General features: G+C 40.9%; 1 protein-coding gene across 12 annotated transcripts in view; it reads right to left on the bottom strand.

The window, feature by feature from the left end:
- Nucleotides 1-17,581, bottom strand: part of LMNTD1 (lamin tail domain containing 1) — a 221,718-nt gene that overhangs the window by 129,533 nt on the left and 74,604 nt on the right. For 11 of the 12 annotated variants that reach the window (XR_014539395.1, XR_014539396.1, XR_014539397.1 and 8 more), the window contains exon 3: nucleotides 6,849-6,964. The exons of the other annotated variant lie outside the window; for it this stretch is intronic. Coding sequence is in view for 8 of the 11 variants with exons in the window: in XM_083575219.1 (XP_083431345.1) it covers nucleotides 6,849-6,964 (116 nt within the window). In the remaining 3 variants the exon portion in view is untranslated. The remainder of the gene's footprint in view (nucleotides 1-6,848; nucleotides 6,965-17,581) is intronic. 12 annotated transcript variants of the gene reach the window in all.

Here is a 17,581-nt window from a genome sequence, read left to right as displayed (position 1 = left end):
GAGGAGAAGTGGGTGGCAGAGGCACTAGAACGGAATCTTCTGATAAATTGAAATGCAGCAGTTTCATGCTTGAGTTTCCTCTTGAAATTATTTGCTTGAACATGACTACTTTAAGGTCAGCAGCAAAGTGTCCTGTCAGTGTTAAATGTTATCCCACCGGTTTCTGAATGTTGCCCTTTTTGATGTCTGATTGGTGTCCTTTTATTTATTTATATAATATTGAGACTGGCCTACTTGTTCTATGTAGAATGCAGAAGGGCATTGCTGGCAGATGATAGTCTATGTCACCTTGGAAGATGGAAGCAGTGAATGACCCGCTGATATTCTGGGTGATATTATTAGGTCTTGCCATAGCATTGTCCGGGTAGGTATGGAGACAGAATTTGCAGGTGGACTTTGTTGCAGGGTCTGATCCCAGGGGATCATTCACCAACTTGTAACCTTTTACCTGTGGCTTGAATAGAAATTACATGTTTTTACCCCACTACTGACCAATGCTAGGATGTTTGTGTCATCCCCCGAAACTAATTGCAGGCCAATTTAGGATCTTCATGCATCTGAGGAGGTGGCCTTCTAGTCCACAAAAGTTTATGCCATTCAACAGGGAAGCAGTAACTTTGGGCTCATCCACCCTTCCTCTGGTCCTGTGCCTAGAAAGGGCAGGTTTGAGTGATTTTCTGCTTGTCCTGGGTTTTCTTGGCACAGGGCTGAGCGGTTTTGCATTTGAAGCAGCTTTCCCCTTGAAAACGCATTTTTAAAAATAAAAAAAAAATTGAAAATTTTCAGTAGAGAAATAAAGTGAAAAAGGCGGAGAAAAATCAAAGCAAAACAAAACACAAACAAGAATCTGTGGTACAATATGATATATGCTCTTTATATCGGTCCTTGAGGTTTTGTTAAATATGATTAGAAAGGACCAAGAGGTTAAAGGTATACAAGTGGGAGCTAAACAGTACAAACTGAAAGCATTTGCTGATCTTAGTATTGACTTTACAGGAGCCAGAATCTAGTACTAAAAGGGTATTGGAACTCAAAAATTTGGACAGGTAGTAGGTTTTAAGTTGAACAAGATGAAAACTAAGGTTTTAGAGAAAAACTTAACTGTGAATGAGAGAGAGAAGTTTCAGGAGGAGACAGGACTAACATTGGTTAAGAAAGTGAAATATTTAGGGGTTAACATGACTGCCAAAAATGTGAATTTATTTAAGGATAATTATGAAAAATGTTGGATGGAAGTGAAAAAGGATTTAGAAATATGGACAAATTTGAAGTTATCATTGTTAGGCCGAATTGCTGTGATAAAAATGACTGTGTTGCCAAGGATGTTGTTTTTGTTTCAAACATTGCAAATTTTGGGTAAGATGGATTGTTTAAAGAAGTGGCAGAAAGATATTTCCAGATTTGTTTGGCAGGGCAAGAAGCCTCGAATAAAATTTAAGATATTAACTGATGCCAAAGAAAGAGGTGGATTTGCCCTGCCAGACCTTAAACTTTATTATGAATCAGCTGCTTTTTGCTGGCTGAGAGTATGGCTGCTTCTTGAAAATACTGACGTGTTGGATCTAGAAGGCTTCAATAATGCATTTGGCTGGCATGCATATTTGTGGTACGATAAGGTAAAAGCACATAAAGCGTTTAAAAATCATATTGTTAGAAAAGCATTGTTTAATGCTTGGATAAGATATAAGGATTTGTTAGAAAAGAAAACCCCAAGATGGTTGTCACCAATGGAAGCGAAGGCACAGAAAAAACTCAATATGGAGGCCAAATGGCCGAAATATTGGGAAATTCTGGAACAAGATGGAGACAGAATAAAATTGCAGAGCTTTGAAAAATTGAAAAACAAAGTGCGAGATTGGCTCCATTATTACCAAATAATGGAGGCATACAATTTGGACAAAAAAGTTGGTTTCCAGGTGGAAAAATCAAAACTGGAAACAGAATTGTTAGATTCAAAAATCAAGAATTTGTCAAGAATGTATAACTTGCTGTTGAAATGGAACACTCAGGATGAAATGGTGAAATCAGCTATGATTAAATGGGCACAAGATGTTGGACATAACATAATGATGGCTGACTGGGAACAGTTATGGACCACAGGTATGAAATTCACGGCATGTAATGCCCTAAGAGAAAATTTAATGAAAATGATTTATAGGTGGTACATGACACCAGTCAAGCTTGCAAAAATTTACTATTTGCCCAACAATAAATGTTGGAAATGTAACGAGACTGAAGGTACATTCTTTCACCTTTGGTGGACATGCCCAAGGATTAAGACATTCTGGGAGATGATTTATAATGAAATGAAAAAGGTATTTAAATATACCTTCCTGAAGAAAGCAGAGGCCTTTCTCCTGGGCATGGTCGGCCAATTGGTGCCAAAGAAGGATAGAACTTTTTTTATGTATGCAACAACAGCAGCAAGAATACTTATTGCGAAGTATTGGAAGACACAAGATTTACCCACCCAGGAAGAATGGCAGATGAAGTTGATGGACTATATGGAACTGGCGGAAATGACTGGCAGAATCCAAGACCAGGGAGAAGAGTCGGTGGAAGAAGACTGGAAAAAGTTTAAAGACTATTTACAGAAATACTGTAAAATTAATGAATGTTAGAAAAATCTGGGAATGAAGATATATGGCTTTAGTAGAAATGTTATAAGGAATTAAGTATAAATAGATTAATAGAGTATTAAAGGAAAAAATAAGGTTAGAATATGTTAAGATAATTATAGGATAGAAAACAGAGGAAGATAGAAAGGAATTGCTGAAACAATTAACAGAAGTGGAATACAAAAAGGGAGGTGTGAGGAGGTCGTTGAAACAAGTGAATGAAAGATAAGATATTGAAATTGTTTGATGTGTTTTAAACTGTTTTTGTTTTGTTTTGTTAGTTTAATGTGTTAGTGTTATGTAGTGTTTTTGTATTGTATTGTATTGTTCATTTTTTTGTAGTGTTTAAATTGTTGGAAAAGTAATAAATATTATTCCTTAAAAAAATAATAATGATATATGAGTATATAAGCACTGTGATTATTCTAACAAGTATAAAATTATTAACAAGTCGACAGGAAAATTGGCTTTCAGGTGGAGAGATCAAAATTAGAAACAGAATTGTTGGAACCCAATACTAAGAATTTATCAAGAATGTACAACTTGCTGTTGAAATGGAATACACAGGATGAGACGGTTAAATCAGCTATGATTAAATGGGCACAAGACATTGGTCATGACATTATGTTTGCTGACTGGGAACAGTTATGGACCACCGGTATAAAGTTTACGGCATGTAATGCCTTAAGAGAGAATATTATGAAAATGATTTACAGGTGGTACATGACCCCAGTCAAGCTTGCAAAAATCTATCATTTGCCCAATAATAAATGTTGGAAATGTAATGAAACTGAAGGTACTTTCTACCACCTTTGGTGGACGTGCCCAAGGATCAAGGTCTTCTGGGAAATGATCTATAACAAAATTAAGAAGGTACTTAAGTGTACCTTCCATAAGAAACCAGAGGCCTTTCTCCTGGGCATGGTAGGCCAATTGGTGTCAAGGAAAGATAGGACGTTCTTTATGTATGCTACAACAGCAGCAAGAGTTCTTTTAGCAAAGTATTGGAAGACACAAGAACTACCCACGCTGGAAGAGTGGCAGACGAAGGTGATAGACTATATGGGACTGGCTGAGATGACTGGCAGAATCCGTGACCAAGGAAAAGAGACGTTGGAAGAAGATTGGAAGAAATTTAAAATTTACCTTAAGAACTGTTGTAAAATTAATGAGTGCTAAAATGTTATGGGTAATGTAAAACAGAATTGCAGTGACAAATAATTGGGTAAGAGAAAAAGGATTAATGAAAGTGAATTATAAGTAATTGAAATTAGGGATTGCTGGAAAAGTTTAAAACAGGGATGCAGAAAAGGGAGGTATGGGGAAGTCGTTGAAATAAGGTTTAAGAAAAAGAGGTTATGAAATTATACGTGTTTATATGTTTGTTTGTTTATGTATTGTCAGTTGTATTGTGTTTAAATATATGTTGGAAAATTAATAAAAAATTTATTTTAAAAAAAATTATTAACAAGTCATTGTGCTTTATATAAATATATTCCAGATATTGGTCCATACACAATCTATGTCTAAAAGCGATCTATTCATATGTGGCAAGAGTAGTCATATCTTCTATCCATTGCTCAAAGGGGGCTATGTTTTATCTTTCCAATCAATCAGCCTTTTAGCAGAAGAGCACAAAGAGTCCATTTACATTGAGCTGCTGTCAAACCACATTTAGTTGGTATGTGACTTAGGATAATATCATCATCTGATAATTTGTTCCACTGAATCAGAACAAACAGCCGTCCGCTGAAAACCCGACTGCCATTTGGTCTGATTCAGCGCTAGATTGTGAGTCTTAGCAGAACAAACGCAAGGGGGGGGGGGTGAGCCCTTAGTCACCTCTGCATACCAAGATATGCCAATGCTCTGTACATTAGCATATCAACACACAGGTTTCTGTGAAAAATGCATTGGGTTTTTTAAAAAAAAGTCTGTGGAAACACTAATTGAAGTGAGAGGAACAAAGAGATGCTGAAAATTACACAGGTCAGGGGTGGCAGCACTGTTTGCATACTGTATGTGATCATGCATGACCTGTTTTCACTTGTAATAACACAGCCAAGACACAGGTGCCAACTCCCTGGAGCCCACAAAATTCCCCATGAAGGGGCTGGGCACCCACAAATTTCAGGGCCAGGGCCATGCATGCTGCATGGCACCCACAGCCCCACATACACACGGTTGTGGGGCCACGCTAGCACTCCTGCATGGTATTAACACTCATTTCAGGCCAGCTTTTGAAGGTTTTTTTTCATTCTACCCCCCCCCCAAAGCATCTGGATTTTGTTTTAGTGAAAGTGAACCCTACCTACAAAGGCCAGTTTTCTTTAAAAAACAAAACAATACAGAACAGAACAAGTAAGGTGTCTAGAAGAAGACTTTGCAAAGTTAAATTATCCACCAGAACCGTCAGATGACTAAATTTTATTATCTAAGCCTGGACTCTTTTGAGCTGCCTTGGCATGGATCACATGTGGAATTTGGACAAATCTGTCTTTCAGAGACAAGGCCATATTGGCAGATGCAGCCACTCCCACCCCACATTTTTGGGCTGTTGAAGGGCCACCCAGAGCACAGCCAAACCTTCTCAACATTTCTGTTTACTGCCAACAGAATTGGGGTAGACCATACCAATGTGGGACTCGAACCCAGACCCTGAGACTGAGTCCCATGCTCTACTGTTTGAGCTGAGTATACAGACACATGTCTGAAGCTATTTATGACAGGGAAACTGAACAGCTCAAAAGAGAAGACAAATTCAGTGGTGCAAGCTGCCAGTTGCTAGTATATATATGGTTACAAAGGAACAAGGCAAGAACACAGAAATTGTCTGAAGGTCAGAAAGCTGGACTAGAGGTGCCTGGTACTTTGGGCTTTTTAAACAAAGAATATGGTCATTCTGAATAGAGCTTTGATTTTGTGAATAATTGTGGAAGGCTGCTTTATTATTACTACTATTATTTATTGAAGTTGTTAGTTGCTTTAACTTGGCCAGAGCAACCCAAAGCATCTTACAAACAAACAGGCAGACAAAAAGTCCTACACAGAAACATTAAAACCAAGAGGAAAAAGAAATACATTAAAAACATCCAGCCCACTTCTAAAAGGCCAAAGGCCTGGTTATAGTGGAATGTTTTTGCCTGGTGCCTAAAGATATATAATGATGGAACCAGGGGAGCCTCTTTGGGGAGAACATTCCACAAAGGGGGAGCCACCACACAAAAGGTCTATTCTCATGCTGCCGTCCTCTGGACCTCCTTTGGAGGAGGCCCGTTGAAGAAAGGTCTCTGATGACCATTGCAGGGTTCAGATCCATTCATATGGGGAGAGGCGGTCCTTGCAGTATTGCAGGTGTGAGCCATTTAAGGCTCTTGAGGTCAAAACCAGCACTTGTGCTAAGAATATGGATGTCAGATTTTTCATATGCTATAGGACAAGGGTTTTCAAGCTCCCTAGTCTCAAGGATTCATTTCATTGATTCTGGGGGAGCATTCTAGGGCTCTGTTGGCAAAACTACACAGTGCCATACCCAAATGTAGTGGCTTTAACTGAGGTCAGGGGTAGAATGAAGCCCAGGAACCATGCAAGGGAAGCACATTTGGATTCAGATAAACATTCTGCTTTTATTGTCTGATTAGAACTGCAAACAAAGTGAAGTCTCTGGATTACAAGTTGCACAGGCCTACCACAAAAATAATTTGTGACAACTAAAGCTTTCTCTGTATTTCTTTTTTTTAAAAGGAAGTAGAATCAGGCATTTCAGCCTTGTTTATGCTTGTTGTTTCAAGCACCAACGACATTGGCAGAACAACGAGAAGGCACAGACACAGCCTATAGATGGTGCACTCCCCGGTGCCATTAGGGCCAGGTTAGTGGGCGCAGGTGTGTGGCCCTGTGCAACCCGGGGGGACCTGCTTGACCCCGAGTGCCCCCTCAGTGGACAGAAGGGCTTGGCTCTTCAGGGAAGAGGGACAGGGGCTGCCAATTAGCTGAGATGTTCAAGGTGGCTGAGGATTCTTTCTCTTTTTTCAACTTGTAAAAAAAGTAATTGATCTACTCTAGAGAGAACACGACTCGAGTCCACTCTGAGCCCATGCTCCATATTGCATTGTTGTATTTTGTACTGTCATTTAATTCTGTGATAAAAACATTTATAAAAAACATAAAGACATTTATTTAAAGAAAGGAGGATGCTGTGCTGTTTACAGCGCCTCTGAATGCACTTACCCATTAAAATATCCAAAGCTGTTTCTCAGTGTAGAGATTTCTTCTAGCAGAGAAGCATTTTTGTCCTGAATAGCATCTAGAGCTTTTAACTTGGTTTGAAGTTGACCTTGTATTTGCTTAAAAAAAGAAGGGGAGGGGCAAAAAAGGAGTGTGGAATTAAGCATCTGTGGCAAGTTAAGTTTCATACATGTTAGGTTAATGCAATTGTTTTGGACTGATGGAGATAGATCCTGCCCTTTCTAAAGGCACCTTATTAATTTTTTTACTATCTTGCTGTTGTACCAAATGGTAATCAGGGCAGCAACAATAATACAAATGAAACATATTAAAATACAGTTAAAACAGCAATAAAATCTAAAGGAAGAAAAATAAGGTTGCTGTGAGGGCATGGTGGATGCCCAGTCCCAAAAGGTATCGCTCAAAAGTGCCTGACGTGAACTGCAGTCCGTTGTTGGAGACAAGGACATCAGGACACCCATGAGTTGCAAAGAGGCCTTGCAGCACCCAGATGACGGCCTCAGTAGTGGTGGAGGGCATCAGGGCCACCTCCAGCCATTTGGAATAGGCGTCCACCACTACCATAAAGGTCCGGCCACGAAAGGGGCCGGCCAGATTGATGTGCACCCTTGACCAGGGTGTCTTGGGCATCTCCCAGGTGTGTCCCTTAGCTGCCGGTGGCGCAGGCCTCGATTCTTGGCATGCTTGACAGGCAGAAACCCAGGCAGTGATGGCATCGTCCATGTTAGGCCACCAGATGTAACACCGAGCCAACGCCTTCATTTTGATGATTCCCGGGTGGCCAATGTGCAGAGCCTCAAGAACACGTTGACAGAGTCTTTGGGGAATCACGACACTGTCTCCCCACAGCAGACAGCCGCGATGAGCCGAGAGTTCGTGTTGTCTGGTTGCGAATGGCTGGAACTCCGATGCAAAAGGTCCTTGTGGCCACCCCCTCCACATCCAGTTGGGCACACGGCTGATGGTGTGATCCCGGGCAGATGCGCAGGCCACAGTGGCAGCCGATACAGGCGCTGCCGGCAGATCCAAGTTGGCCACTCGGGAATCATCAAATTGAAGGCGTTGGCTCAGTGATTCAGCTCCGCTCAGAGGGTGGCCGCATCTGGCTATGCTCTGTTGTCCATCCATCCCATCCTCGTCGCCAGTGTTAAGTTATGGGTGAACATATCAGACGACACAGCAATTCTTCAAACAGCTCTTGTTTATTCACAGGCCAGAACAGAACTGAACTGAAGGGTTCAGCCAGCCTGCTTATATAGAGCTCCACTAGAACGCAACAGTAACCATTTTCTGTAACTATCCAATCACTGAATGTCACTTTCGATCTCTTATTTGCATATGTGGACCTGAACTATCTACAGTATCTCCCTGCTGGCCCAGGGTGAGAACTTCAGTACATAACAGCTCCCCCCACACACACTGAAAAATACTGATACCCAGCATTCTGCTTTCATTTTCTTTGCTTTATCTGTAATAATTATTTGGGGAAAACACAATAAAATCTTGTTTAAAAACTCAGGAGTCTCCCCCTAACCCCGTGTCGTTCAGGCTGTGTACATGTTACTGTTTACGTCGCTCCAACGTTTTCCCTTTGCTGATGTTTGAAGATGGATAGACAATCCACCTGAATCCTGTAGCTTGAGAAATAGTCCTATCTGATGTACTTTCCCTCAAACCAGCCTCCACTAGACACCACAGTTTCAGACAGTCATTGTGCATGTGCAGGTGACAGCTTCAGTGAATTGTTCAGTGACAGGTAACAGATAAGATGATTGGCATCAGCTGAAGGCATCCCCACAGCCATTCTGGCCTGCAACTTAAGAATGTGACTTGAAGTGGGGCAGGGTAGCAACCTCACTGCATTTCAAGGCACCAATTTCTACATAGTCCTAGTAAAACAAACCATGTGACATGGCATCACAGCCTTTCCCATTCCCTGCTCCTCTTCACTGGCTGCCATTTGCAGGGTTAGGAAAACTCTCAGTGGGTTAACATCATATCACATGCTTTGTTTCATTAAACATTCCCAGGGGAGAGGGTGGCATGAAGAGATATGGCACAGCTGCTATTGGTGGTGGCAGCCCCACATTCTACGCATCACCAAGTTCCAGGTGGAAGAATACTTGGAAAGTGTCAAGTGAAAAACAAAGGGGTAGTAAGGAAAAAAGATTAAAGATGGTAGCAACCAGAGTTTCATTTATTGCCCTGTTCCATTCCAAATCCTTTTGCAACAGAGGCTGGACTTCTATAGTCATGGGATATAGGAAGGAGACATTTGCAATTTCACTGTAAATATTTTTTGGAGTGTACATCTCTGAGTCATTTAGATAAACAAAAGAAAGCCAACGGAGAGCTTCACGAAGAGCCCAAGCTGGGAAGTCTTCCTTTTTACCTTTCCCTAAAGGTTTTGTCTGCCAGTTCCCCTTCAATGGGATGACAGAATGTTGACAAAAAGTCCAGCTGTGTCTGCTTTTGCCAGGGCAACCCTTTTCCTATTAGCAGACATTCACTTGAGACACAGTTTGGCTCAAGTTACAGGCAGAGTGAGGTGACATTGAGGGAGGTTTCCCACATCCGTATTAACCGTTTTCCCATTTAAATAACCAGTTGTTATCTACCAGGTAAAAGGCTACCGTCAAGGTAACTTCATTTCAGATAAGATAAAAAAATAATGGCTCATCGTAGCCATTTTCTTCTCCACATTTGTCATTAAATTGCAGGGTCTTCAAAATACTTTCAACAGAATTTGATAATGGAGATAATCCTATGCTATGATAACCCATATTAATGTGGAGTGTCTGCATGTGTGTGTATGAAGGGGAGATTCAGGAGACCACAGTTTCCACCCAACAATCACTGTTTTAATTAAGATGTGCAGTAAGACTGATAGAAAAAATAAGAAACTGCAGAAGAGGAGGGAGGGAAGTCGCAGAAAACATCACTGGATTTGTGTGCGATTTAAAATTACTAGTGAATATTTTCAAATCGAAAAATAGAAAATAAAAGATTTTTTTTTAAAAAAATCACTGTTTAGTGTAAGTGTGCTTACAGTAGCAACATCCTACAGAGAGAAGGTGGATGGGTTGGGAAACATAAGCCCACAGGTGTGGCCCAAGGACCGCATGTGGCATGTGGCCCTCAAGGCCTTTTTTTGAGGCATTGGGCAACATTTGAGGGCCCTTGCTCTGCCTTCCCATAGCTGAGTAAGCTAGATGCTGGGCTTTGGGAAGTTAATAATAATAATAATAATAATAATAATAATAATAATAATAATAATAAATTATTCAAACCCCACCCATCTGGCTTGGTTCCCCCAGCCATTCTGGGCAGCTTCCTTTTGTTGTTCCTCTATTCTCAGCTGCAAAAAAAAAAACAGTTGATGCTGCATAAAAAACATAAGAATGCCAATCACCATGACATAATGATTCTTTAGAGTGCAGGAAATACTGTCATGTTTCAGAACAGCTCCAACTCCTGAGTGGTTTCAGACATGGCAATGAAGTGTATTGGATTTATCTGTCCCAAAACAGAATTTTCATCTTTCCGCATCTCTAAAAGATGTGATTGCTCCTTAGTGAGGACAGCTTGCGCATCTCCTGTAAGTGTTTTGTGCTGGTGGCGTGAAAACTGCATCTTGGATGAGAGAGAAAACCACTGGAACAGCAAGCACAAGGGGCTGGGGCCTCTTTCAGTGTAGCATTTTCCAAACTCTTTCCAATGTGTTTTTTCACTTTTCTCTTTTTATAGTGTCTCACTGAACCAGCTGTTTGAAATGAGACCACTGTTATTGGAACATATCATCATCTGCCTTTGCTCAGCTCAGCTAAACGGATGTTTTCCAGACATGCTAGCTGCACTCTTCCACCCCCACCTCTTACAGAACCCTTGGCTGCCATCGATCCTGTATTTTAACACAAAGATCAGGATAAGATTCTTACTACAGTACTAAGAATATAAGTAGCACCACTTCTTCAAGGACAGTTATTTCACTTTATACTACGGATGCTACAAAGATCCATTATCTTCCCCAAGATGAAAACTGCATTGTGTTCCAAATAACCAGATTCACGGAACCATCATTACAGATCAGAGTGGGAGGGGGGGAGGAAGATAAAGAGAAGAAGAAAGCAATAACTTTTAAGATGTGACATAATTAAGCCAGTCCACTGAACAGTCTTTGTTTGTTTTTTAATTACAACAGGAAAGATGTGTACATATACAACTGCTGAAAGAAAATAGGCTGTACAAGGCTATGGCCAAAGTGGGAAAGTGAACAATTAAATGAGGTCTCTATGACTTTAAATAAGAATACTGTGTAATGATGGAAGGATCTGAAGTAACATAAGAAACAGCAATTCAATGAAAAACAAACATGTAAATAATAGAGATTTCATACATCTTTAACTGGTATAGCGGAAACATGAAAGCAGAGATTTGTATTACTGACATTTGTTTTTATTTAACAAAATTTCTCTACCAGTTTATAGTAATAAAATATTAAAATGATCAATAAAAACAGTTGAAAACAAGTACTTTAAAACATTTTAAACATGATTAAAATTAACGGTAAAAGTTTATCTCTTTGCTTCAAGGGGTACATGTTTGCACACATGCAGTGAACAATGAGTAGCTTGCTTGAGGTCACCTAATTTGTGTGTGGTTGAGAAGAGGCTTAAATTGAAGACTTTTCAGCTAAAATGCTTATTACTCTATTGTACTGCAACAGCTCTTGATGCTTGGTGGAAGAAATTATTTGCATAACACGTGTAAAATTCCCACCAAATCCTAACGAAACCTATTTCTCAGGTAATGTCCCCCACACCAGTTAAGAAGCCAACCCAAATAAGATAGTTCTGTTGTGCTACTAGATCGGGGAGGATAAACCTGTGGCCCTCCAGAAGCTGTTCCTTGATGGAAATCAGAGTCCAACAACATCTGAAAGTTGTCCCATTGAAACCAACAGAACGAGTTAGCCATGACCATTTTTTATTATTTTATTTATTTATAACAACACGATTAAATGCAGTTATATGTTTTCAGGAGGGTTACCGCACTATTCTTGAGGGTATGTTTCTGCTCTTTTACATATAGGTACTCGCAATACATTGTGTGCATCTACGCCCAGGGCAGATATCCTGGAGACTCCTTGTATTAGTCACAACAAATGTGTTATTTCTTTGTGACTTAGCACTAGAAGTCATTCATTTTTAGCTGGATGGTGGCCACTGGAATATAAAAAAATATATGGAATATAAAAAGCCCTATTTTACTTTTGTAAGGCAGCTAAAGCCACTCTAACCAATGTTTTCCATCCTGATGTTTTTCATCTGGCCTTTCTGGAAGCACTGACAATTACAAAACATTTGGAAAGCTTTGTATTTGGAACATTTTCAAATTACTTCTTAAAACCACTTTTATTTTGATAGTGTACATTCTTTCCAACCATGCTCCCCCATCTATCTAGATCTACTTTAATCTCATTTAGCAACATTAATGAGACACATGATGGTGGAAGTCTGAGAACTGGCTTATATTGAGTGGTTTTTTAAAGAGTTTTTTTCATGCTTCATTTTCTATATGACTGTTGTCATATAGAGCCTTAGACATGGGATAGACATTCATAATAATAATAATTAATAAATTAATAAATCATGCCAACTTGCAACCAAGGCCAGCTGTGTCTTATTTTTTCTAAGAACTGCATTTTAGCAAAGGAACTCAGAAGTGTAAAAAGAGGATTTCTGGATATGAGATTCATCTCAGTTCTATTTTATATGTAAATACTAAACCTACACATGAATTTAGTTTTTTAAAAATCCTGCACTGGCAAAATGATCTAGAGGAGAGTTTACTATAGAGGAATAAATGCCACACAGATTATCCATAAATGTACACAGCCAATAATTTAAGCCAGACACAGCTCTTTATAACACACAGATGTTCTTATTCTGCCTCATCATTCATTTCATGAACTGAGTACATAAATATGCCTGAAGGCTTCTTTCTGTTTCACAATCTCCAAAAGGATGTTTCCACATACTTTTAATGTTGATTCTTCTTCTTCTTATTATATCCCAGTAAGATGAGCTTGTGTATTTAGAGGTGTCTTATTGGGAGCAGACATAAATTATCTTGTTCCCCTCTTCTCTTCCACTCCAAAGCATTACAATCATTTCTAGATTTGTATGGGTTCATAACAACAGACCAAATAGCCCTTGACAAATATCTGCATACATAGCAGGAGGGATTTACAATTTGTGGATGAAAGAAAAAGATTCATCCTACAATATTCCTGAGACCTAGAAGTTATCTGGAAAACTGGAACACTTTAAAGGCCATTTCTTTCATTATATAAGAAGCAAGCCTAAGTTTCCGCCTTCACTGTACAGTCAACAAGTGTCTGCATGTTACATGTTTGTATGGAAGGGGGTTAATGGAACCAGCAAGTCTGCTTAAAGTTGGTAAAGTCAGCTGCCAAGGTCTGTTGATAGCTTCTTTTTGTTATGGAATTGCTGGCTTAATCACCAGTGGGAAGCTTTAGGAATGGCTGGGTCCTGAATGAGATGTTTACTGAATGGAAGGTCCCTGACAACGGCAATACCTTTCTTACCCCATGCTAGCTAAGGGTGATCTGAAGCAGGGCGGCCCAACGTGCATCCCAAGGGCCGCATGTGGCCCTTGAGGTCTTTTTGGCAGCCCTTGCCAACATCTGACACTCCACCACAACCCTCACGCTGCCTTCCCAAAACCAGGTAAGTGAAGCACAGCTTTGGAGAGGAGATGTGAAGGCTCTGGCAGGCTCCTAGAGTCCTCCCACCTCCCAGGGCTAGGAAGGGGGGTGCGAGAGGTGCAGTCCCCCCCGGGTGTCATCCCTGAGGGGGTGACAAAATGGCACACCGCAGGGGGTGGCACTTACCATGGGGCCTGGCCTGCAGTGGGCCTGAGCCACACATCTCTCCTGGGAGAGACGTGGTGGCTCGGGGCCCTGCATTACCTGAAAGGACAGCATGGGGCTTACATCCGCCAAGCGGACTCTGTGGGCAGCTCTCTGTGGCGCCCCCATGCCCCTGCTGCCTCCTTCCCAAAGTCCAGATAGCACTTTCCCAGCTTTGGGAAGAAGGCAGAAGGGCTCAAGGACCCTGCCAGAGCCCCACACCCCCTTCTCAAAGCCCAGCACCTCACTTAGCTTCGGGGTGCCATATGTTAGGACCCAGGAAATATAGGGTGGACGCAGGAATACAGGGTGTCTTGCACCTCAAAAACTCATAACAATATTGAAATGAGAATTCCTGGATGCCATGGTCCAAAGATGTTTTGTAAATCAGTCACATGTTTTGGAAAACACCAACTGTTCTCTGGAATTGTCATTTTTCTTCTCAAAGAGAGGAAAAGATCCAGTCACATTACTTCAATGGAAAAGAAGTGACAGATGAAGCTAAATGAATGTAAACTTAATCAACTAGCATTCAGTTAGCAGTTTAAAGTTTTCATTCATTCAGCAGCAGCTGAAAATAGATTAGTTCACTTCCCAAATGAAAGTAATTACAATACTCCTTCTCTTCTGCTCTTTCAGCCCCTTTAAGCCACACACATACTAAGCTGAACCAATGTTAGGTCTTAGTAGCACACCCTGTCTGACAAAAGCATCAGGGTAAGTTGGTCATTGAACTATGACAAATGTGCTTGTCCCTCAACAGAAGTTTTAGTTAGCTCAGCATTTTAGCAACGCCCTGCTAATAAGGCCACAAAACTTTCTGGATCCTCTGAAAGATTTACTAGATCCACTCACTTTCCACACACATAAACATGCCAGATGAGCCTCCCTGGGGTGAGTGTTCCACAGATGGGGAGCCACTGTAGAAAAGGCCCTCTGGACCTCTCATTGAGGAAGAACATGAAGAAGGGACTCAGAGGATTGCAGAGTCTGGGCAGGTTCATATGAGAAAAGGCAGTCCTGAGTCATTTAAGGCTTTAAAGATCAAAACCAACACTTTGAATTGGCCCTGGAAATTATTTGGCAACCAGTGCAGGATTGGTGTAATATGCTCAAGCCATATTGTCCCAGTGAGCTACCTGACTGCCAGATTCTGTACCGGCTGGAGTTTTCGAACCATCTTCCAAGGCAGCCCTATGTATAACATGTTGCAGTAATTCAATAAAACCTAGAGATCACCAGAGCATAGACAGGATACCCCTATCTAGATTGGGTACAGGTACAGGTACAGGTACAAAGATATAAGAAAATATGTTTGCATAAATATTATCAAATATGATCTACAATTTGGTCTTATTTTACTCCAAACAATCTGATTTTAGCAGCATGCAATGTGTAAATACATTAAGCTCTGCAGAACCACACAGGAGGTTTATAGGAGCCAACTCCTAGGGGTCGAGGGGGACTTCACCTCCCCAATAAAATATTTGAGGGGGCTGCCCCCTAAGTTGATAAAGCAATGCCATTCAAATGTGTGTGTGTGTGTGCGTGCGCGCCATGTCATGTCATGTGATCGATTATGTGAGGTGGGATCACTTGGGCCCCTCCCTATTTTTATTCAAGTGGGCCCCCCTGAGTTTTACCATTGCCTTCTTGGAAAATTATAACTGCATATTCACTTGAACTGATTCAGCAATTTCTAAGATCCGTTCTAGGTGCCAAAATACCTGAAGTCTGTCTGGTGTGTACTGTTCCCTGAGGCTAAAAGGATTCACACACCCATTCATTACTCTGTATAATTAGGGATAACCCTTGCTGCTAGCACTCATCAGAAATGGGAGATGGCTGCTGGAGAGAAAATTGGTTGCAAAGAAGTGGCTAATTACTGCTGGCTGAGCCAAGAACCTAGACTTAGGCAGTTGGCCAGCAAAGGCTATAAAACTCAACCAGCTCAAAGGCTGGGGGCCAAATGAGGTTTGCTGTACTTGAGAAGGATTAAGTTTGCTAGGTTCAAGTGAACCTGCAGGAGAAACAAAATAACTCCAGACACTTCTGTATTTTGCAGACACAGAACTCTAGTCTTGAAACGGACGTGAGATGTGCACAAATGCACATGCACACACCAAGAAATGTCGTCAAAACCTGAGGAGGAACAGTTTCCCCAGTTCACTTAGAAAACCTTTTTTTTTAAAGGCAAAAATTTGGTCTATGTATATAATATGGGTTGTATTCTCCCAGTAAATAATTTGCTGCTATAGTCATCAGCTTATGCTGATGATTCCATAGCAAAATGCAAGCTGCAAACCTGATTTACATAGAGCCTTGCAGCCAATTGCTACATTAACTCCAACTATGTTGACAATAATTAACTTACATAAATTACACACACACAATACTCACTATAGTTACAAACCCCAGGATGTGTCTGCAGGTAGCTACACAAGAGTGGAAGCTTTTGGTAACGTCAGGTGCAATTAAAGTGCAATTATATATAAAACATGTATACATAAACCAAAAGAAGTGTTATTGCTCACAGCTAAGTCTAGAATTCTTTTAAAAGGAGAATTACAAACCAATCCTATGCATCAATGGCGTGATGCAAGGCAGGAATCTCCACTCAAGCATCCCTGGCAAATGCCTAAGAACCTTCACTGAAAGAGAGGGAATAGAGGAAGTCTATTCCCCACCTGGCCAATTTGCCAGTTCCTAGCAGCTTGCAAAAAGAATAAAAGTTTGGCTTGGCTTTGCTTTTGAAAAAGACAACCCCAGATGGAAGGATGGATTTCTCACCCCCCAATTAAAAAAACATTTTTAACACACACCCCTTTTCTTCATCATTACTTGAATAATGTAATTTCACCACAGTGGACAGCAAGACAAATACCGTAGTTTTTGTGTGGAAGATGAACTGCAGTGGAAAACAAACAGTGCTCCATGCAATGAAAAACAGGATGGAACAGAAACGATGTCTCCTTGAATCTATGATACTGCCCAATGCTTTTGCAGTCCAGAAGGAAAATGACAAGATAAGACACCTGAGGACTTTCAAGCAGATGCCAAGAGATGCTTGATAAAACTACTGGATGGACAGAATTCCTTCCTGTTGATTTGGAATAGTTCCAGTTTTCCAAAGCTTCCACAGAGTTGGAGTAAGCACGGGCTCTCTTCCAAACTCAGAAAGAGTTTGGCCCTGAGGTAGCCCTCAATTCAGGAGACCCACACAGCTGATGTGGCTGCAGATGCACATTTGGATGCACACAGGGTGAGGGTGGAATGATAAAACAAGGAAACAGCAGGCAGCAGCCTCTTTTGCAGTAACAAGTCGGTTAGATACAGGAAGGTCCTCTTCGTTGCCACCCGAGTTCAATAAGACTTACACTGGAGTAAGAGTGTGGGGTGACTCTGGCTCTGCCACTGCTGGCATCATTTTCTGAAATCAGATCACCCCTGACAGAATGTAGCCCTTGGGGCGGGGGGCTGTTTCTAGCCCTGGTGCATAGGACTACAGTTTCTGTTACTTAGGGTAGCAAAGGAGAAAAATGGAAGAGACAACCATTTGTATTGCAGCCCGTATCTTATCAATCAGTCACACCCTACAAAAATTATTTCAGGGTTTACTGTGGGCGAGAGTCTTTTATATAATATCACAGATGTTCTGGAAATCTTGTGTGGCGCTGGTGGTGGTGAAAGTTGGTAATCTACTGTGAGAATAGCATGAATACAGAAAAGCATGAATAACAACAGAATTAAACCACCAAGGTTATTTCACTGTCACCGGTTA

This window comes from Podarcis filfolensis, assembly GCF_964270895.1.
Source record: "Podarcis filfolensis genome assembly, chromosome: 10".
NCBI lineage: Eukaryota > Metazoa > Chordata > Lepidosauria > Squamata > Lacertidae > Podarcis > Podarcis filfolensis.
Note: the sequence above shows the minus strand (reverse complement) of the source record. Positions and strands in the feature narration are given on the sequence as shown.